The 22,361-nt window shown below is 32.9% G+C and overlaps 1 protein-coding gene across 2 annotated transcripts in view; it reads left to right on the top strand.

The window, feature by feature from the left end:
* Positions 1-7,669: 7,669 nt before the first annotated feature.
* Positions 7,670-22,361, top strand: part of LOC142336779 (uncharacterized) — a 31,269-nt gene continuing 16,577 nt past the window's right edge. Inside the window, exon 1 of one of the 2 annotated variants that reach the window (XR_012758906.1) lies at positions 7,670-7,907. Coding sequence is in view for 1 of the 2 variants with exons in the window: in XM_075385697.1 (XP_075241812.1) it covers positions 7,769-7,907 (139 nt within the window). In the remaining variant the exon portion in view is untranslated. The remainder of the gene's footprint in view (positions 7,908-22,361) is intronic. The other variant, XM_075385697.1, reaches the window with a different exon arrangement.

Raw genomic sequence — 22,361 nt, 5'->3', positions numbered from 1 at the left:
TTTTTGATTTAGTTCATTAGGGAAGTGAATCGTGAATATTATTTTATCTTTATTTTAATTACTATTATAAATTGTCTTAAGTTTGACTTTTCCATGTGCAAGTAATTTTCTTACATTTGTTATCCATATAACTAGATTTGATTTTACGAGTCCCATTGTGAATGAACTTATTTTTAGGCAATCTAAGTTGCAAGAGCAAACAAGAGTGGAAGAGGGGAAATAGCAGAGTAACAAAGTAACACTTGCATCACCATTTCAAAACCTTTGGTTTGTTTTATTTGGTCGATCTTCTGGGCGACAGAGTCCCCTCATTGTTGAGCCTAGCAGAATTTCAGAAGACGTCCGAAAATAAAAAAGAAACTAAGATTGTAATCTTTTTGTCTAATCTCGTATTTAATGAGATTCAATTAAAAACTATTTATGTGCATAAAAATTTGTTGCAAACATGCAGAATTATTGTAGAATGAAGCCATTGCGTTTGTATTATTTTTCTGACACATTTCAATGATGGCAAAAATCTATGACTAACAAGGAAGCTGTCATATCTTTTGTCATTTTTTTTGCGGCAGCACTTAAAGCATGCATAAAAAAATAGGGAATGAAACCAGCAAATAATGTTTAACTAAACATTAGTCTTGGCTCAACTTGACCAATAGATAAATCTTTAAAAAATGATAGAAATTGGTCCAGGTTTTCTTGTTGAAAAGATTACAAGGGGAGCTTCTAAATTTAAATCAAGCTAACGATCCTAATTAAGTGTTTAAAACAAAAAAATTCTCTCACAAATATTTTTTCTTATTTGGAAATTTGATTATTTCAAAGTTAATGGGAAAAATATACTGAGAAACCCATTACACTTAGTACCTTCGAAAATCGAACGCAAAACGCTGCTACAAAAATATCATCAGATCAATACTCAAACATCAAAAAAGGGGGGCCTTGAATAGGATGTAGCATTTGAAAACAAATAGAGCCGCTTTTTAACATATATTTTGAATTTCGCATAGAAGCACAACTTATCTAAAAGCTTACAACGCACAAGTATTTTTCCAAGTATTTTTTGGGACAAAAAAGCACGTTTGTCAGTAATTTGAGGCATTGATGAAAAAAATTAAAATAAGATAGTTAAAATTCAAAAGATAAAAAAATTGCGTTATTACATTAGTTATTACAAAGGACACATCTAAAAATTCTTTTATAGCATACTGAAGAAAATTCCGTAATAAAGTTGCAAATTTCTTATAATACAATTACAACAGGAACGTGCAATGATTTCGTTGAGTTCCAGTCCGGAAGAGGTTAATCAATCAGAATACAAATGTCATGGTAAGACGTCTAGATGGTACCTGTGAAGACAAACAATCTCAAAATCTGTTTTTCCCACACTTGCAGATTACTTTTAGACACGTTTGCAGAACTCTGTGACTTAATTAATCATTTATGAGAATTGTTTTTAGATAAGAGCAATCAAAAATTTCAATTCTATGAACTGTAAAAATTCGCGTTTAATAGTATTTGACTGAACATATGGCGCTGCTTTTGATAACCAAAGTCTTAGTACTTTTTACTTTGAGAGATTTTACTTAAAAAAACAATCAGAGATCAGATCTTACCTCTAAGCTCAATTTTGGTACATTCATATCGTTTTCATGGTATCGTTTTCTTGCAAATTGCTTTTTGAATTCGTTTGAGAAAAAAATTGATTTCGCTCTTGTCTGCGAAATCATGTTGCAAGGTTCAAATCTGAGCTTGAGAAGGCATGCTTATTGTTATTAAAGCTGTTATGGCAGTATGTGACAGCCCTGTATTCAAAAAGTAGCAAAATAGGTAGTACACTGAGTTTGATTTTAAGATCCGCAGATGAATCAGACTTTTTCTATGAAAACAAGCTTTCATGCCGCAACTCAGTTGCTTCTTCAATGTTGTATTCAGATTTTGATTGATAGTTGTGAGTAGGACAGAATATTATTGAACACGACTCTGAACAAAAGCTTTCGAAATTTTTTTTTACAGTTTGAATTATGTTTCTGATTAAATATATGCATTTAATAACCTGAACCGATTTGGGCAGAATAATTTTAACCTGTTTTAGATACTTGAGCTGTTTGTCAATATGAACACCGCAATTTTTTTGTTTTTGAACTTAATAAAACGTCAGGACTGATTTTCAGGTGGTTTAAATCAAAGAACTGTGTGCTCTGTGGGCAATCTTGTTTTGCCTTTGGAAATTTAATCATAAGAGCTTGGTGTCATCTGCGTATTGTATTGTTTCATGTGACAAAAAAGTTGCTGAGATCGTTAACGTATAGATTTAACAAGAGAGGACCTAAAACTCTTCCCTGTGGAACTCCTTGAGCCATTTCTATCTAACCCGACTTAATATCGTTAAGTATTACTCTTTGTTTTCTATTTTAAAGGAAGCTTGCAATTTGGTTTTGAGCTGATATAAAAAATCCAAGAAAAAAGTCTTTGGTACATGAGCTTGTGATTGATGAAGTTGAAATTTTGTTGATAGATCCACAAAGGCAGCTGTTGTAGTTTTCTTTTAGTTTTTTTGTATCTTTATTTCAATTAATTACACTAAATCTGTATCTTATTTTTTCAGCTAAGTACTATAGAGCATCTGTTGTAGAATAATTTTTTTCTAAAACTAAATTGTGTTTTGGAAATTAAGGCACTTTTTTGCACATTTTCTCAATTTTTGTTAAGTAATTGATTCAAAAACTTTTGCTAATGCTGGTGTTAACAAAATTGGTCGACAGTCTAGATGATCAACATGGTATGCTTTTTATAAAGTGGAATGATTATGGCTCGTTTGAGCTCAGCAGAGAATGTTTCCGACTTCATGAAATCAGTCATTGCAAAACAAACGGGCTCAGCAGGTTCACTAGCTGCATCTCGAAATGCTCAGAAAGGAATGCTAGTAGGACCCAATGACTTATGTATTCCTAGAGCAGGAAGCGCTTTAAGACATTCAATGTCAGTAACGAACCTCAAAAGAAAATTGGTTTTTGCCGCAGTCATTTTCCTAATTTGGACGAATCTCCTACTTTACTGAACTCAAAATTAAGTAATTTGGCTTTTTTATTTTTGTCGTTAACAATTTCGTCGAAACAATTTGCCAAGATTGATATTTTGTTGTCCTTTTCACGATGTTTATCACTTCATTGATCAGATGCTGGTCTTCTGCTCCGCCGTTGAGCTTTCATTAAGTTGATAATGAAATTTCTCGAAACCTTTCTCATACCAAGCGCAAACTTTGGCTTTCAATTTGAAAAACTAGTGGAAAGGTTCCAGCGCATATGTTTGTTAACCATATTTTTGTAATGAACTGATTGGCAAAGGAGAATTGTGACCATGTTTCGCATAAATATTGTATTAATTGGATCATGAAGCAGTATTTGCTGCTCACGTGTTCTTTCAAAAGAGATTAGCATTAACGCTGGGACTGTTGAGTTGTTAAAAGTCTGCACATTCAATTGTCTGATAAATTATTTGAAAACTTTTGGGCTGTAATTCTGACTATCATAAATTCATTTTTAAATTAGTTTGCACTCGCTAAATTCTGTAACAAAAATAATTAATTCGGCAAATTGATCTAATTGTATCAGTGAATCAAAAACTTCACGATAAAGATGGGATGCACTTCTGTCAATAATAATGTAATGTGTAAGGGAGTTCGAATTTTAGGTTGCTTGCTGCTTATTAGTCACCTTTAGATCGTAAAATCGTACTGTTGAATGATTGGTTCTAATTTTCGCTTTTCTTTGTTTTCCAAATAGTTGATGTTATGGTTGCCATTAAATTAATGTTTTCTATCCGTAACTGCTTTATGAATCGGTCTCGCAGATTGCTCTTGGAAATCGTCCCTAAAAACTTCGGATTATTAGAACCGTTTATTGTTTAATTTTTGCTATTTTTGTTCGAGTAATTTCTAACAAAAGAGAAATTTTGAAAGCCAGATGTTGCGTAGTTTTGTTTTTGGGGAACTATTAAAATACACTGACCACTCCCAAATTAGTCTGTCTTTGCAAAAAACTAAAAAGTTTGTTTTGTTGGCGTTTATGAAAGCAGTGTAAATTCTGGAATCTAGCCATATTTCAGATAAACAATTATTGCCAACATCATTTCTTAGTTTTTTTAACTGAAATTGTTTCCTTCTTATGCTCCTGGAGTTTATATGTAGACACGTATATGTATAACCAAAAAAAATTTAAATATGACTCAAAAGGTTCTACTGACAAAGCTTGCTTCTTCCTGTTGGAAGTGGTTGCTGATCAAGTTTTATTCGGAATTGTTACTGAGTTAAGTGACGTGGGAAAAGAGGAAGTCACTTGAGAACTCAAAAACAAAATTCCGAATGTTATTAGCGTACCGTACCCTGTTAGAAAACATTAAGTTTATCAAACTGTTTAGCCCAAATTCATTCTATGCAACATAGAACCGCAAATGATTTGGAATTTGATAGAATAATTATCAAGCAAGATTTACCAGATTTAACATAACTAAGCGCATCAAGGAATTTGGCGCTGTAGTAAATGGAACTTCAACTAGCTGCATAAAAGGCAAATGCATGAAGTCCCACTTGGATATTATCCAAGTTTTTAAGGTGGCACCCAAAACGCCAAGTAAGCACAACGAGTTGAATGAAAGTCGAATGGATTAAACTCAAGACGATTCACTGAATTAAACTGCTGCGTGCCCAAGTCGACAACAAAAGTTAATATTAAAAGATCCTGCAAGATTCTTATAAGATCTTAGAAGATTAACATTTGGTGTCGACTCGGGTAAGCAGCACTGAATTAATTCAAGGGTATATTCTTATAAGCGAGGTACAAAATGAGTCACATGTATGAAGAGCCATGTATAATAGCGGGCGCCTCGATAAGTGACACGGGGCACTATAATGAAATGGAGGTGCATGAGTTTCTTGTTCTGAGAAACCAGTGGAACTTCAAGGAGCTGCTTGAAATGACAGTGCTGGGGAGCCAAAGGAATTGGCCCAGGTGAATTTGCGTCCAGATGTATGAGGGTCCAGCTGTATGAGTTGCGGGGAACTCTACCAAATGAAATCCATTGAGTAGCCGTATTAATTTCAAAGCGAGATTGATCGAAATAAGTTTTTTTCTTGTTTTTCAACGCTGCAATAAAATTGTCGAGCATATGAGTAGTACTACTAAGCCACTGTTTATCAAAATTTATGAGAAATAATGGAGAATAAGAATTTTCTGATTAATGAGCGATCTTTTTGGCTTCCAAATCAAGGTATAAATTAACAATTTTATTGATTTTGTTGGGAGTTATTGGCTTTGATTGCTCTGACACTACGAGTTGTCTCTAAATTTGTTGAAGTATGAATATCAGTTTATTATCGATGATTTCTTTGAAGTCCTAAATTCACAATGCTGAGAGTTCTCAGTGGTGTTGAAAAGAAAATCAATTAAACATTTTCTGTTTTTGTTACTGAATACTTTATTTTTTAATGATTGCTCCCTTTTTGTTCTTTTTTGTCAACTTGAAACTTAGTCTCATCAAGGTGATGTGCCATCTACTTTTTTTGTGATTTAAAGATCAGCCTCTTTATTGGTTCTACGTTAGAGCTGATGTTTTATATCTTAGAATCGACGTGTTTTCTTAAAAAAAATGAGAACGGTATTTTTTAGTGTTTATTTTGTTGTCATATAATATAATTTCATTAATAACAAGTCCCATAGATTTTAAAATAGGACCGATGTGAAAATATGCAAATTTTCATCTATATAATGACTGGAATAATTTGTATAACATTTGAAATAACAACCTATAATCTAGAGATAATCGTTGACGACATTATTGTCGTCAATACTTGGTGTTTTCAAAATTTGCTTATAAATTATTCCGTATTTTTGCATCGATAGTTAATTTGTTTTCTTGATATTTGACATAATATTACCAAAAAAAGGTTCCTCGAGAACCTATAGGTATATATATCCAGAATTTTTACCTAAAAGATTAATGTTTTTACCTTCAAAATTATTAGAAAGAAACTTGATGGCTTTTTGAATTTTTCCCTTTCTTTCTTCTTTTTGTCGCCTGGTTATCTGGCCCGCTTATGAATGTCCCGCGTGCTTTGCAGTTGAGGACAAATGATTTTCTGTAGTTTATGTCTGATCTAAAATTTTTTTATTCTTTCAGGTTTGATATGAAAATCATTAAATTTACTTTCACTTTTCGAAGAAAAAATTAACAATTAATCATTAATAGACAGATCTCAAATAATTTTTTCCCGTTTATGAAGACTGAACCCAAAATTTACAACCAATTGAACATTGGATAAAAAATTGAGGTGAGGAAAGTTTTAAAATTGCATAAAAAGTGTCTAAAAATTGGCTGAAAATTGTCTCAAAATTGTTTTCGGAAAAAACACATTTTTTTTTCGTTGCTGTTTGGAGACATTGATAAAAACAATAAGATACCTGGTTTTCAAAGATAGACTCCAAAAACCCCTAGTTTTCTTAAATGATCCAATTTTAACCAACATTTTTATCTGAAACTTGATCAAAATTTAGGCTACTTTCCATGAAATTGTGGACAGAAAAGAGTGATTTTTTCCGAAAAAATCAAGTTTCCTGAAATTTCTCTTCGTATTGAAAATCTAGACCTAGAGAGCTCAAATTGACACCACATATGCTCGCATGGGATGCCATCAAAAATAGTCAAAAATTGTTTGAACAGAAAAAGTGAGGCTAGCATAAAAATCTCACATTTTTTTTTAAAAACTGTGGGAACAATTAGAAGCCACCGCGGACAGTTGACCTTTTTTAAAAAATATATGAAACTATCTAACTATCTATTCTGGGGGGGTCAGAACTTGCAGAAATTTCTGTTTCTATTCGTTTTTCCACTAGACCAGTAGAGTAGCAGCTTGATTGTACAGCTCCAACTATTGTTTTTCCAGAATAAGCTTCCATTGAGAGGGGAAAAATTTTGATACCCAGAGCGTTCGGCTTTTATATATTTGTAGGGAACCGACTACTAACCGATTTTGCGGAACTCTGGCACCTGTTATTTTGTTTACAATCTGCTACTCTATGATCAAAAAAGTGTTAGTCTTCCTATCTCTGAGAATGTGGAAAATTTTTTGACTTTGAAAAAAACGGCATCATATCGCCGATCGTTTCGCGGCCTCCAAAAATGAAATTTTTATGCATTTTGCGTTGTTAGTTGCAAAATAAACTTCCGTCTCGAACTCTTATTGAGTTCCGCGCAAAAAAAAGAGTTAGCAAGGATTTCTGAGCAGGCAAAGATTGATTTTAATCAAAATTCATTTTTTTTGTCAATTGCAGACATAGCAGACAAATTAAATTTTTTTAATTGAAGAGATAAGTCAAATGTTTGCGTTAAAAATGCACAAAAACAAGGAGGAATCAATTGAAGGTGAGTTTTTTTCAAACTACTGTTTGTCAAGTTTTTCGCATGCAATATCAATGCTTTTTTCTTAAAATTCGTAAGTTTTTGAGCACTATAATCACCATCATTAGATGAACTTTGACTCAAAAATGTCAGGCAAAATTTTATTCTGATTATTTATGATTTGTAGATGGTATTTTTTATATATCTCCATATAGACTTCCGTGTTGGGGTAAATTAACCCACATTTTAATGGAAACACCCTTTCTATGGAGCAATCTTTAATCTTTTGACCAATCACGCGTGAGGTAAATATTAAAAGTTTGCTTGCTTCATTAAAACTTCATCTTTTTGCTACGCTTTTTCAATTTCTATTTTTATGTTTGCAATACCACCAGTTCCGCGTGAACAAATAAACAAACAAAACAATCCAAAACAAACATCCAAAATGGTCACAACTGGTTTTTATCTGCACATTTTTGCTGCTTTATCAGTTCATCTCTTCACTTCAGTTCAAAGTAAGTGTCAAATTTGTAATCCCGATCAAAACGCTTATCATTAATCAAACATTTTAATTAATAATTTAATTTTTATTATATTTTAATTTCAATCTGACATCTATTGTGCATAATTTGTTCGCAATTTTTGCTTCTGTTTTGAAATAATTTACACTTATTTTTTGAAATCATCATCACAAGCCAGCTCCCCTGCCGACCAAAGTAGACAAGCGTTATGATTATTGGAGTTGCGGTCAAATTATGTCAGATTATAATAATCATTTTAGTGTCGGATTATAATAATGTCAGATTATAATAAACTCAAGTTGTTTTTGGTTCATATTCAATTCTCTTATAGTTTCTACGAACCGGTTTTCAGCAGACGAGGTTAAGTTTTATAGCAGTTCATTTCCTGCAAAAGTTTGTGATATTTCGTCGGTTTTCAACTGAAATCCACCAAAATTTCCCAGAAAATTCCCTAATCAAGCAACTGTCTTCGCTAATTTGACCGTTCTTAATAAGCACAATTGAAGCTATAGTCAAGTCTCTTTTGTCCAGAGCTCGACTTATGAAAAAACTGCACTCGACTGACACTAGGTATGAAAAAAACCTTGTTTGCGACAGATATTGAGCATTAAAAGAGTTTTGCGAAATATATAGGCTGCCATCAAACTTCTCCCGACAAAAAAAGACCTCGATTTTGGCTCAACCTGAAATTTGTTCTGGAATTTGGTTTCAGCATAAAAAGTTTCCGGTATACTTTAGATTGAAGCTCAGTTAGTTATTTATCATGTATAGAGTTTTCCAAATTGTGACGTTTTCAGACCCAATTGCGCAAAAGGAAAGCTGGCTCTCAAATTAGGAATGCATTGACAGGAACGCGAGATGCAAACCACCCCAACTGTTTTTGATGAGACCAATTTTTGCTGATGAAAACGTTCTGACTCCACTTATGAAAAAAAATTCGCAGGTTTTTAACTAGGGTTCTCGACTATGAGATAAACGTTCAACCCTTACCTGGACTTTTCATGAAGCTTTAATCATAAAGTCGAGCTCCGCGGTAGGATCATTTTCATTCTTATTGATATTGAGGCTATTATCGGTTGCATTAGGCTTTTTAAATGGCCGTCCTAATTTTGTTACAACCATTTTGATAATTTTTTTCTCCTAAGACACCTCATTCATTCAAATGGTTTTGGAGTCATTCGTAGGTTACATTGATTGAAACGCATTTCAGTCAGTTTTCTGATTTTAACATAAAGATCGAATTTGAGATCGACATCTCAATTTTTTTGAATCTTATTGATTTTTTCTGTTGGGTTGTTTGATGGTTTTGGTGGTTTTTGCCACTTTTTACCGGGCTGTCTTTCTGCTATATGTCTCATGTTAAACTGCGTTCATTTTTTGTCAATCCAAAGTATTTGGACTGTATTGGTGTGCTGTCTTTTCTGGCAATAAAGATCATTTGGATTCTATTGATGTGTTGCTTTTGTAAAGATCTGTTCATCAATTTTTTTGGCTTTTCGGCGTCAATGAGAAGTAAATTTTAAGTGGCGATTTTGATCACGCTGTAGTAGTAAAAGGAGCAAAAAAATTAGGTGGGTCTGAAGCATGATTTTCACAAACTATCTTTAAAATGGAGTGAGAAATTTGTCTTTGAACAAATTTTCATATTTTCAGAGACTTTTTTGATTAGCATGAATTGCTTGCGTTCATCAAGGAGCAACTCTTTTATAGCTTTTCATGGCACTGACACTATTCGTAGCCTTAAAACAATAATGGATAATTGAGTTTTGCCCCTTTTTAAATTATTTCTCATATCCTATCAATTAGTATCATTAATGACCGGTCTTGTTGGTTATTCATAAGGTATAAATAAACATAATTAACGCCGTCGCCTAGTAGCTTTTACGATATTTGATTTCAAAAACTTTTAGTGATTTTTTGTGTTTTTTGTCTATTCGTTGAATGTTTTGTTGTCTTATTGAACGAATCGCATTAGGGACAGGCCCCATATGTTTTCAATAGAGATTAAGTTGGCCGATTTATTTTTTCCCGTTAAAAGTTATTGGTTGTTACAACGATTTGATCAGGGGCCATGAATTCAATTAGGGCTTTGGCTATTTCCATCACTCAGCAGCTGTGTTGATTGGGATTGACGTTATTCCTACTCTTTCTTTGAGTTTTTAGTATAACCATGCGACAAATAATTTTTTCCCTGAAGACACCTCACTCATTAATATGGTTTCGCACAATTTTTTTTTGTTTCTCATGATTGAACGACTTAAGTCAGTTTTTATATTTAAGCCTTCCAAGAAATCGTGTCAATATTTTGAGTTTTACTACTTTTTCACTCGAGTTAATTGTTTCGGGTCTTAGCTATTGTTTTTCAAGAATTATTAGTGATTTTGTGAGTTTTTCATGTAATTGTTTTACTTATTTCTGTCGCAGCACTTATTCAGAATACTGACAAGTGTATTCAGCTGCTAATGGAAATTCATTTAAATGCAACTTTTCTCTGAGTGCGTAGCTAAGCTAAGGCTTTCCGTGACTCTAATACTGTTAATATTTAAAAAAATATATAACCAGTTACTTAGGTTTTGCAAAAACTTGCTGTAGTCTTGTTGTATTAAATCTTAGTCTCTTCAATGACAAGTTTCTTCGGTTGCTAATGTGCAAAAGTTTCATCGAATAAGGTGCTTGTGTTCATACGAACCGGTTTTTTAATTTCGACAGTTTTTTTTAAAAAGAAGTGAATTTTTTGTTCTCGTATTTGTTTTGTTGTTTTTCTTGCAAAAACTTGTTGCTCGCTCTCAACAAAACACAGTTCTCAACTGCCTTTTAGAACAAAGTAATTTTTGTCAATTCATTTGTTTCATTTTTCAGCTAACTTCTTCATTGATTGATTGAATTTGTGTATAATGCCTTCATTTTTTTCTCTATTTTCCTTTTTTCAGCAATTGAAACTGCTTTAAGATATTTTATGACTTCTAAAGTTTTATGATATGCTGTTGTTAAAAATTCTGGAATATAGTTAGGTGTTTATTTTACTTTGACTGCACTGTTTTTCAAAAATTTGTGTCTGAAAACATTAGATTATGAAAAACAAAAGTTTTCTAGTTGTTTCTTTTTTAAAAAATTGTGCATCTGGAGTCATGGGTTCTTTGCTTGTCTTAGTCTGATATTACTGTAGAAAAGATTATTGGCATGTCATTAGTTGATTCGATTTTTGTTTTTTCAGGACATGTGCTGTGTTCTAATATATATTGAGAAGTGTTGATGTGAACAAAAAACGAACACAGCTGAACCAATTTTAACTTTTGTTTTCGTCTGAAGAAAAATTTCAATTTCAAAATAATTTGGCAATCGACTCAATTTTTGAGGGGCATCATTGGCCTAACTTCAAAACACGATCCGTGGATCATAGTGTCAGTGTTATCTAAGTTTTGTTTCAATGAAGAAGTGCTAAATTCGTTTTTCTGCGTGATTTTTACACAACCGACGCTTATTGTCACAAAATAAATGTTATACGCTGAACGTTTAACCAATTGGTTTTCAGCTATCAGAAAATGCAAGTTCCGCTATGATAAATAAAAAGTTACTTTTTTAGCAGATAGCGTATCTTTTTTTGCCTTGTCATCATGGTTCTTTCATGCTTCGGGATATTAGAGACTCGTCACAATTATTCGAACGAAAACTAAGAGTTATGTACTTATTTACTGGTTCATGGCAATTTATATGTTTTCTTCGATATAAACTTACCAACTTATAATATAGTGACAGTGCATGCGACTATGAATAATTAAACACGTAATGAAAAAGGACATCCAAGTTTGGTGACCCCTCCTCGTTGGCTTCGGTTGCCAGATTATGAGCCGTCTGAATAAGACTTTGTAATGCGTCTTATACACATTTTTATGCGATGAAAAGTGTTCAGTTAAGTCTTAAATGACGAAGGATCAGATTTATTATGTCTTCTTACATGATAAATTTTTGCTTATAAGATCATGCACGATAAAGAAAATTCTAGGCAGTCTAAATCACAAAAATTCATCCGATCGTTATGTGGCGTTATTAACGATAAAATTTTTTGTTTTGAAAAACCACTTTACAAATAATTTGAAACTTCTCGTCATCATAATTAAAGAAATATATCACTAAAATCACTTAATAAGATACCCTTCGAGCAATTGATTGGGTTTAATGTCAGTTTGATAGGATATCACTCTTCATGATTGTAAGGCCAGGTAACTCTCAAAATCCAAATATTGTTATTAAAATGAAAAGACGAAACTGTTAAATTCGCTTGACTCCTTGGCGCTTTATTGGTTTTTCAATACTTTTTTTGGCTTAAAAATTGAAATTTTAATTGGCTCCATTCATCGCACAAGAACAAAATGAGATTAGTTAAATGACGCCAAAGGTGCTCTGCTGTGATATATTTGATTGAGAAAGCTAACAAAAAGTAACAATTTCTGCACAAGTTTAAGCTCAGAGTTATTTTTAAGGTACAAAAATATTCTATCGATAACTCAATACTGCGACTACTGTTTGTGTTCAATTCTTAACTGTGCATTGTAAATCAGCCTAAATTGACCCAACCGAAGTTTCTCTTTTGCGCCACTTAAACACGTGCATTGAAAACATTGCAAACATAACTCTTCAAAAAATTATTATATCCGGATGCATGACAACTTTTATTCCAATCAATTAAATCATTAAATCAAAAACCGAGTGGCAAAGTGCCACATGTTTTTAAATATTTTTCCAACCCATCATTTGGTAAGCCACTTATCAAAACTAAAAAAGCATGAAAACTGAGATGAATGCAAACAAGCGCTTAACTAAATTTAATTTTCTATCCTCTATTCGATTTTTATCAATATTTCAAGATATTTTAAAAGTCCGTTTTTTGCTCTAGTAATTTAGCCTCTTTTGTTAGAAAAACTGAGTTTTTATGGAGCAGAAATGTTTGCGACTATGAGAGTTTTAGGGCCACTCTCGCCTTATCTTCAAATCTGTTGTGTCAAATGGAAGTGTTTTGATAAAGAAATCTAATATTTGGTCCTATTTAAGTTTTGACGTTAACGCTTTTTGAGCATGTAATTAGCCTAAACCTCTATTAATCAAACTTTATTAGTAATTAATTGAGACCAAACTAAAGACATTTTTGTTCTGGCGAAGAGTGCTGCAGGTAATTGCAAAGCTGCTAATTGAGCTGCTAGTCCACAAATTGTGTCGAGAGGGATATTTTAGCCTCATTTTTTGCTGACTTTGTTCCTTTTTGTACCTGGAAAGTATCTGATTATATCAAGCATTAAAGATTAATTCATTTTTTCATGTTTTCAATAGATATCACTTATAATATTGTCAACATAATTAAAAAATTATATCACTAAACTCGCTGATTAAAACACATTTTGCGGAATCCGTTTGATTGAATATCATTTTTGATTGGTCATCACTCTTCGTTATTTTAAAAACAAAAAACTCCCAAATTCAAAATATTGTCATAGAAATGAAAAGTTCAAACTGCCAAAAAAATCATTTGCTTCACTCAGCGAGAATTCAAATGGCTTTGCAATGTATTTTGTTTTCAATAAGAAATTGAATCCGTATTTGATTCTATTGAACGCGCATGGACAATAAGACATGAGATAAACCACGCCAAAAACTAAAAAGTGCTCTGCTATGATACATTTGTTTCAGAAAGCAATCCAAAAGTAACAATTTCGGCACAGTTTTAAGGCTCAAATTACTTTTAAATGTGCAAAATTAAAATTAGTAATGACAAAAGGTTACATAAAACTATCAATAACACAAAACTGCAAATACTGTTTGTTTTTAATTTTAACTGTCTATTGTAAATTAGCCTCAACTCAAGTGGGCAACCGATGTTTCTCTTTCGCTCTTCCTAGACACGTACATTGAAAATATCGCAAATATAACTCAAAAAATTTTTATGTATGGACTTTTTATCCAATCACTTAAATCATTAAATCAAAAACCGATTCGTATTTTACCATATGTTTTAATTATTTTTCCAACGCATTATTTGGTAGGTAACTTATCACAACTAACAAAACGTGAAATCTGGGTAGCTGAGATGTATGCAAACAAACGCTTAACTAATTTGAGTTTTCTCACAGCTCCACAAGTTTAATCGATATCTCAAGATATGTTAAAAGTACACTTTTTGTTCCACTAACTTAGCATTCATGCTGGAAAAACTTGATTCGAGTTTTTTTGAAGTGGAAATATTTGCGCCTCTGAGAAGTTTGAGATCGTTCCACCTTATCTTGATGTGCCAAATTTGATGTGTCAAACAGAAGTGTTTTGATCAAAAAATCTAATTTTCGGTCCCTTTTAAACTTTGATGTTTATCCAAAACATTTATTGACCGAATTTTATTAGTAGTTAATTGGGACAAAATCAAAGACATTTTTGTTCTGTGAACAGTGCTCTGGGTAATAACAAAACTGCTAATTGTCTTCTTAATCCACAATTTGTATCGAGAGTGTCATTTATGCTTCAGTTTTCTTTTTTCAAACTAAAAATATCTCAATACATTAGAAAATATCTCAATACGTTTTCTAATGTATTGAGATTATAATGTTTTCTAATGCACGCATGTTTTCACTACATTAGAAAACATGCGCGAATTAGAAAATATTTATCAACGGTTGATTCAACTTTTTAAGCTTTCAATGATATCACTTATTATATCTTTAAGATCATTAGGTTATCGACCAAAGTTGTCCCAACGAAAAGTCGGGCTTGCATTAAGTTCCTAACTACCATTTCATGGAGGGTTGCAACAATGAGAGCCCGGGTCGAGGTTATATGGTGAATTTTTGTAAGAAATGAGGTGAAAAGCGGTGAAATTTTTAAACCGCAATTACTGCATTTCTTACAATAATTCACCCAAAAACCTCGACCCGGGAGGATAAGATACTTTAATGAGCATTTTGTATCCTTGTCATCACCATGTCACCTTGAAAAAGAATTGAGAGCTAATGAACTGATGAGCAAAAATTATCATCAGCTACTAACATCAAAATTGTGCGTGATGTCTATTTGAAGTCAAGTGCGTGTATGTAGTCACAGCAAAAATTTTTAGTATAATAGCTTAGATGATAGGGCACTTTTACAGCGTGTAATTTTCCATTTAATCTAAACTTTTCAACATTCATTGAAAACGCCATTGTTTGTTTTCCACTTTTTCGCAGATTGTCTGGGAGGCTATTAATAACTGGAAAATTGGAAGTATATTTAAAGAAAGTCCGTAGAAGTTCCAACACGGAATCGATTCCGTGCCAGAGAGCCAAAGTTACAAGTAGCCGAACACCAAAAGAGCCGAAACCAGAACAAATTTGAAAGGAGCTGAACGCATTTTTTTAACCGAATAAAAAAAATCAAAATGCATAAATAAAGTATATGATTAGGAGCTTTAATTTTTTTGCATGCCTTTTTTATTTCGATTTTTTATTGCATTAGCGGTGTCTGCGCTTTCTAATCTAAGAATCTTTCGCAATTTTTGAAACTGTTTTTGTAGTTCGGGTTTAATTTGGTAATTATTTACAAGCAGTCATATGATATTCGACCTGTGAACAAAAAGTGGTAAGACCGCCGACTGCAAATTATTTATAACTAGATTCAGTGATCAACGCTTATATCGTTTATAGGTCTTTGTACTCGAAAATATATCTTGGTGAAATACAATTTATTATTTAACCACGAGAAAGCTACATTTTGAGTATTATAACTAACTAATTATAGCACAAAAGATATAAAGAGTTTTCACATCGACATTTATTAGGGGTGGCTATGTTTTCAATTGATGATACCTCAAAATTACCGAGGAAAATGCTCTCTAAAGTGAGCGGAGAAAAAATAGTTATTTGAAAAAAATAAATTGTTAAGATTTGTTGTAATTTTGAAGATCAAGTATAGAAGGGAAAGCAAAATTAGCGAATTACAGACCGAATTCATTTGTCGACGATAAGATTTCACGAGACGCATTCACTTTTGTCTGCTGAATTTCAAAAATTGATAAAAACGAAGATAACAAATAAAACGAGCGAACAATTCAGAACATTTGAAATGATATTTAATGAACGAAAAATTGCGAGATTACATGAAATTGGGTGTTAAATGGTCATTATGCACTCTAATAACTTCGGCACAGAATTTGCCAAGGAAATTTTTAAATGGTATTAAAGTATTGTTTTTCTTAGCCTTTAAAAAATTGTCATTATGTGAATTTGTAATAAATGAAAAACAATTTAGTAATAAAAACTTAATTGTTCATATAGACAGATTTTGCTGGCAACTATAATTAATAAAATAATCTTTAACGGGTAGTCAAGATTTAAATGGTAATTGCCGTTTAACAACAAAAGTTACTGCAAGAAAAAAATGCTGTTGATGGTAATTGTTAAAATCTGGGTTGATTGTTCAGGCAAGAACAAAACTTTTGTTGCGCTTCCTGTCTTCACTCATACAAAAACACGTTCCTCAGGCTTTCAGTGGCTGTTACTCTCTCCAGGCGTAATTCCTACTGGATACTAGAATTTCTCCTATTCGCTTTAAACACCCCATTTAGGGTTTCAACCCTCGTTTGTAGATCACATTTCGCTGCAAGTCCAAATATAGTGGTGTTTACCTGTATATATGGAGTTTTTCTCCGTGGAGGATTTTTCCAGTTAAGAGTTTAAATCTTCTAAATTTGACATTTTTCAGTTTTGAACGGCTTTTCCGGCTCGTGTAAATAAGCATCGGGGTATCGTAGAGAACGAATTGCAAGGTTTGGCCTGCGTTGTCTAGAAATATTTTCCCCATTTCCCCTGTACTAGATTATAGACGATAGTCAGTTCTTAAGCCTGGCTCATCTTTTTGTTTTAATCCACCGAGAATGCGACTCGTTGGGTAGCGCTCAATGTCCCGTCGAAAGCGAGATTTTTTGCGATTGAAATTTACCAGATTGAAAGTTTCGATCCATTGATTCAAGCGGTAATGAGACGTTCAAGAGTTATTTGCGGCCTAAAAGGCAAGATTCCAAGCGAGTCTCTAGCGCTTTTGGGGGACATCAAGTTTTCTGACAGATGACTGTGTCATGTAAAGTGTAACTGAACGTCAAAATGACTGAGTTTGCAAGTTCAATTCAATTGTTTCACTTATCTTCAAGATGTTACATTTGGTAACCAGCCGATGGCTAGAATCTGTCTGATAAATTCAAGACGAGAATGTGTAAAATGGCCGATTACAAGTATACTGCTATACATTTGGGATCTTTCGTTTGTGCCCCCCCCCCCCGTACGTTATGCTCCCCCCCCCCCCCCCCCCCCCCAGTTACAGAGCACATGCCATTGCACAGTAAATGTTAAAATATAGCACGTGCGCCTGGGGGAGGGCTGGGGGTGCAAATAAAATGAACCCACTAAGCTGGGGGGGGGGGGGGGGGTGGACAAACGGAAAAGATCCTACATTTGTGCCATAACAGCTACACATCAAGTTTCTCCACGTCCTCCTCGCTTTTCACTATTTGGGTTAAATACTCGCTAGCAATTGATATAAAATTTTAATGGAGTTGCAGTGAAATTTTTTTTCTCATTTGCCCGTGAAAACAAATTCAAGTCAAAATTGCATAAATTGAGACTATTTTCTGCAGGCGAAGGACTGATACTATTACTGCATCATTTTCACCACTCATTGAAACTTGTCCTCACTTTTCTATCGCATCAGTGTTTTTCTATCGCAAGATTTTTCTCGAGACAAATAAAAGAATTCACTATGTTTATTATTTTTAAATGATAAAACAGGGACAAATCGATATGAGTGGCATCATGCATTGACCTATGAGGTCTTAATTGCAAAACAATGCAAAAGTTTGAAATAAGAAACAAAATTTTAAGTTCAGAACGTTTTTCATTGGTCCGACTGTGAAGTAAATCAACTGACAGCATGTACAGAAACTATAAAACCACTAATGAATGCCGTGAGACTATTTTTAACAGTTGAATAATTCGAAATCCAAACAATAGCATATTGTTTGCGGTGATTTTATTATTGACCACAGTAGCAGAAACATCACGCTTACAAAGTTAAAAGACATCCCTAATTCTTTCAACCTAACCAATATGTCAAATATGGCAAACGTTGGGTATAAAAGAGAAACAGCTGAGTCGGGAACTTGTATCGACGTAGTTTACTTCTCGAAAATAGTAGAAAATAAAATAATCAAATTGGCAGTAAGTGATTATTATACTGTCCAGATTAAGTTCTCTCACTACGTCAAGAAATCTAAACCACTGAAAACGACTTTTTTAGATTGGTCAGTTCTTGCTGACCAATTATTTTCAGAAAAATGATTTTTAAGATAAAGGACAAATTAGGTAGACCTATGACAAAACATAGGCTATGTATTGTGATTGTGCTTTTAAAAAGTTCCACGAAGCTGTCATTGAGAAGTCAACAATTATATTCCCTTGAAAAGATCAAAAAACTCTAGGCAACCAAATTGGATTGACAACATAATAAAGAAATTACCAGCGAAAAAACACGAGTTACACCAAATTTGTTTGAGGCACAAAACCAATGGAAACAAGGCAAGGGAAAGTTCAATAATATAATCAAAAATAAGCTGCAAAAAAAATAGGAGAAAACAATAGACACTTTTGTTAGAAAATGTGGCACAAAAGTCAAAAAAACTTCAGCAGCTTTTTTCAGTAAGATAAAAAATTGAGCGGAAATACACTAAAGGAAATTAAAATTTTATCAGAGAAACAGACTGAAACTTCAACAGTTTCCATATAACTATTGAAAAAAATTTGTCGAATAAAATAGTTGAACCTGGAAAAAATAAAAGACACAAAAGAACTTTATATAGCATGCTTTCGACCCAAACAAATATAAACAAAATGTCACCAGTCAATAAAAGTTTGAAAACTAAGCATAGCATTGATATTTAAGGACTGAAAAACATCACACTCAAATCAAACAAATAGAATATGCTGTAAATCCTACTTTGGTCTTTCTAGTCAAAAAGTGTTTTCAAAATAGAATGCCCAAAATGTTTCAAGTAGTAAGCCCAATCCATAAGGTCAGATATGTTGATGAAGCAGAAAACAACAGGACAATTGGCTTATTTCGAGCGATTGGAAAAATTTTAGAAAGGATCTTCTGTAAACGAATGACCACCTTCTTCGAGAAAGTTCATTTGATAATAAGAATCAGTTTGGTTCTTGACCCCAAAAAAGAGGACAACTGACGCATTGCTATGTTTTCTCGAGGGCATAAGAAAAGACTGGGAACATGAATTAAAAGAAGTAAAAGCTGTCTTCACATATCTAAAATATCTAAAGAAAGCATTCCACACAATTGAAAGCAATTTGATCTCGTAAAAGTTAGAACATATAGGAATGAGAGGTTCTGTACTAACTTTACTGAAATCTTATTTGCGTGACAGAAAAGAATCTGTGCTATCAGGTTGAGTTAGATCGGAATTCTTAACAACAGAATATGTGGTGGCGCAGGGTTTGGTGCTAAGACCACTTCTCTAAGATCACATTTTATAAACGATATTAAAGACTTCTGCTATGACTCCAATACAACCTTGTTCACTGATTACTCTGTTGTGACGCACAATGCGCGTTCTCGAAAAGAACATTTTACGAAGTCACTGGAATCTGTTGCCGACTGTTTCTTACGGAACAAAAACTGACCCTCAATATAGAAAAATGAGAAAAATGGCACCTATTGAATCTGAAAGAAAATAGAGGAAAATCTTGAAGATAGAAACAATCAGTCAGAAAAGGTCTCTGAAATAATTATTGGAAAAGATTGACAAAAAATTTAAATTGGCATTATTTTGAATAATGATCAAAAATGTCCAAATTTTTTTGTTTATTTCTTGAATTGAGGTAAATTTTAACAACTGCATAGCTTCTTAAAACCTATAAAGTTTAAGTACAACCGATACTAAGCTTTGGCGTTTAAGTCTATAGCACTAGTAGCAAGAAGCAAAAATGAAATAAACTGCTAGAATCATCTTCATTAAAAAAACGGAATCAACAATGGAAAAAGGAGAAAATTACAATATTCATTCGATCAAAGACTTTCACATTTTTGAATTGTTGATAAATTTAACAGAGGCATTTGGATTGGAAAGCGAAATAAGTAGTATAACATATCTTATAACAGAAGAAGAAATTGAGCCAATTAAGACAAAAAGAGAAAAATCCCTGCAGTTAAAATGCACATTAATTGTAAATAGAAGTAGCCCAAAACCAATAAGAGTAAGAATTAGAAATTTCTTGAACGTTATCTTGAAATTTTACACCCATTTCATTTCAGAAGTACCAATTTTTTGAGTAAAAATGGATTGAAATATTATTGGTATAATTTCATTGACAACTACATTAGCAAGAACGAACAAATTTTTTCTGTAGTGTATTAAGCCAACCATTGTTTCAATTCCCCTGCACCTAAAGCGTCTGACTATCAGTATTTTTTAGGTCTCTTAGTCTGCTACTGGCATCACTTGACTAGGAGCATCGGACTTTTTGATGACCTATCAAGTAATGGCGGATCTGTTCGGCCTGGTTTGTACAGCAAGGCTAGATTACTTGAAAACGATTTGTTTTTATAAGTACACTTTAAATTAAAAATGGTGTTGTAGTTATTAGAGTACCCTTTGATATCGGTGGTATTTTAAAATATAGAAACATTCCCTCATGAAAAAGATAATTTATTGGGGGCTATAATTTCTTACAATTTCCTGAGGGGTCTATAATGGGAAATATTTCAAAGTATTCATAAGCCTTGCCTTTCGTAGGTCTGAAAAAGTAATTTGGTTAAAATTTTTAAAAATAAAAATTTGAGTGCATGTTTTTTTTGCATAACTGAGAGCTTTAATTCTGTATAACTGAGGGCAGTTTCAATGAGCAACTTTAGAGCATAATGCCAAGTTTCAAACAATAACACATTTTTTTTTGAAAACTTCAAACCCGTAGATACATTTTAAAAATTGTTAAATGTGGTGAAGAATAAACAATTTAAAATTCAAGAAAAAGCTATCAATGTAAAAAGTTTCCGACAGTACTGTTTTTCTATTCTTCTGACAGAAAAGAATTTCATGTTGAGACAACCATTTCTTTGTATTATAGCTTCTTCATAACTTTCGTTTCAGTGTAAAGAAAAAAGTTTTTACGTAAATTTTTTAAAATATTTTGCATCCAACGTAAGGTTTTACTATTTCAGCAACACAAACAAAAGCAAAAAGGCTCCTCTGAATTTTTGTCAAATGTTTTCTGTATGTAAAATTGCTCTCCATTGAAATCAAGCAGTAAATGTTTTTTGGTTTGGAATTCATTCAAAATCATCAACTTCAGTTTCTTTTTGTATTTTTAGTAAAAAATGAATAGATTGAACAACAAAGTTTCTATCCTCGTTCCAAGTAGTTTTTTTAGAGACAGTGAAAAGTCTCAGACATTCAAAACTTAATTCTACCTATTTTCATTTCATTTTTCCTTTAAAAATTATTGGATGGAGGACGAGCATATCAATTATTTTCTCAGTACGCAGCATTATCAAACTTTCAACAATGATTTAATTTTATTTAGCTTTTTTCAAATATTACCTCCCCCCGATACCTAGTAGATAATTGACTTCTTTCCGCGCTTAACTTTGCGACAAAATGACTTCGCTTTCTGTTTAGATTGCTCAATTTCAGTCTTACCGCTTTGCGGATCGCTGTTATGTTAACGGCCGTGGTTCTCATGCGCAGTAGTATGTAATCCGAAGAAAGGAGAGTTGTTGATCGTGGCGACGCCCCGATGCGCGTGAAACGCGCCCGTTGTCTCGACTGTTGGAAGTGATGTTCACTTCATATTCTAGTTTGGCAAAAATACAATAGCAGGGCTTAATTCACTCTAATACTATGTGAAAAGTTAATACCTATCTCTGATTAGTCAATAAATCACTTGCTTTAAATATATTCACGAACAGGACCTCTTTTTCAAAAAGGTTGTCAAACTATTTGATTCCTTGTGATAAGTTTTCTGAAAAAATGAAGCACTTAGTCATTTCATCAGTATATGCAATTTGACTTGCATACACAATCGAAAAATGTTGCATTTTCATCTCATCTCTGTGTAATTTAAAACAAAAAGTGGAATATAGAATTAACGTATCAACAACATCAGCCACCTTTATGCGACAAAATTGTTTACTACTCAATTTTTGTCGTCTCCGGTTGAGACTTTCAGCAATACCTTCAAGAAAAGGAAAAATTGAAGTGTATGTTTTCACATTAGGTGGTACCTGAATTGTTTTGCACTCTAAACAATCAATTGATGTTCATGTATCGACTAAATAATTTAGATGAAATAAGAAAATTGGACTAAAAATTGATCACGTGAAGCTATTTTGACAAACAAATGTGTGGTTTGTGATTTCAACTTTGTCAACGAGGTC

The sequence above is a fragment of the Convolutriloba macropyga genome, chromosome 3 (assembly GCF_964194025.1).
Source record: "Convolutriloba macropyga chromosome 3, txConMacr16.3, whole genome shotgun sequence".
Lineage (NCBI taxonomy): Eukaryota > Metazoa > Xenacoelomorpha > Acoela > Convolutidae > Convolutriloba > Convolutriloba macropyga.
This window is presented reverse-complemented; position numbering and strand designations above follow the sequence as displayed.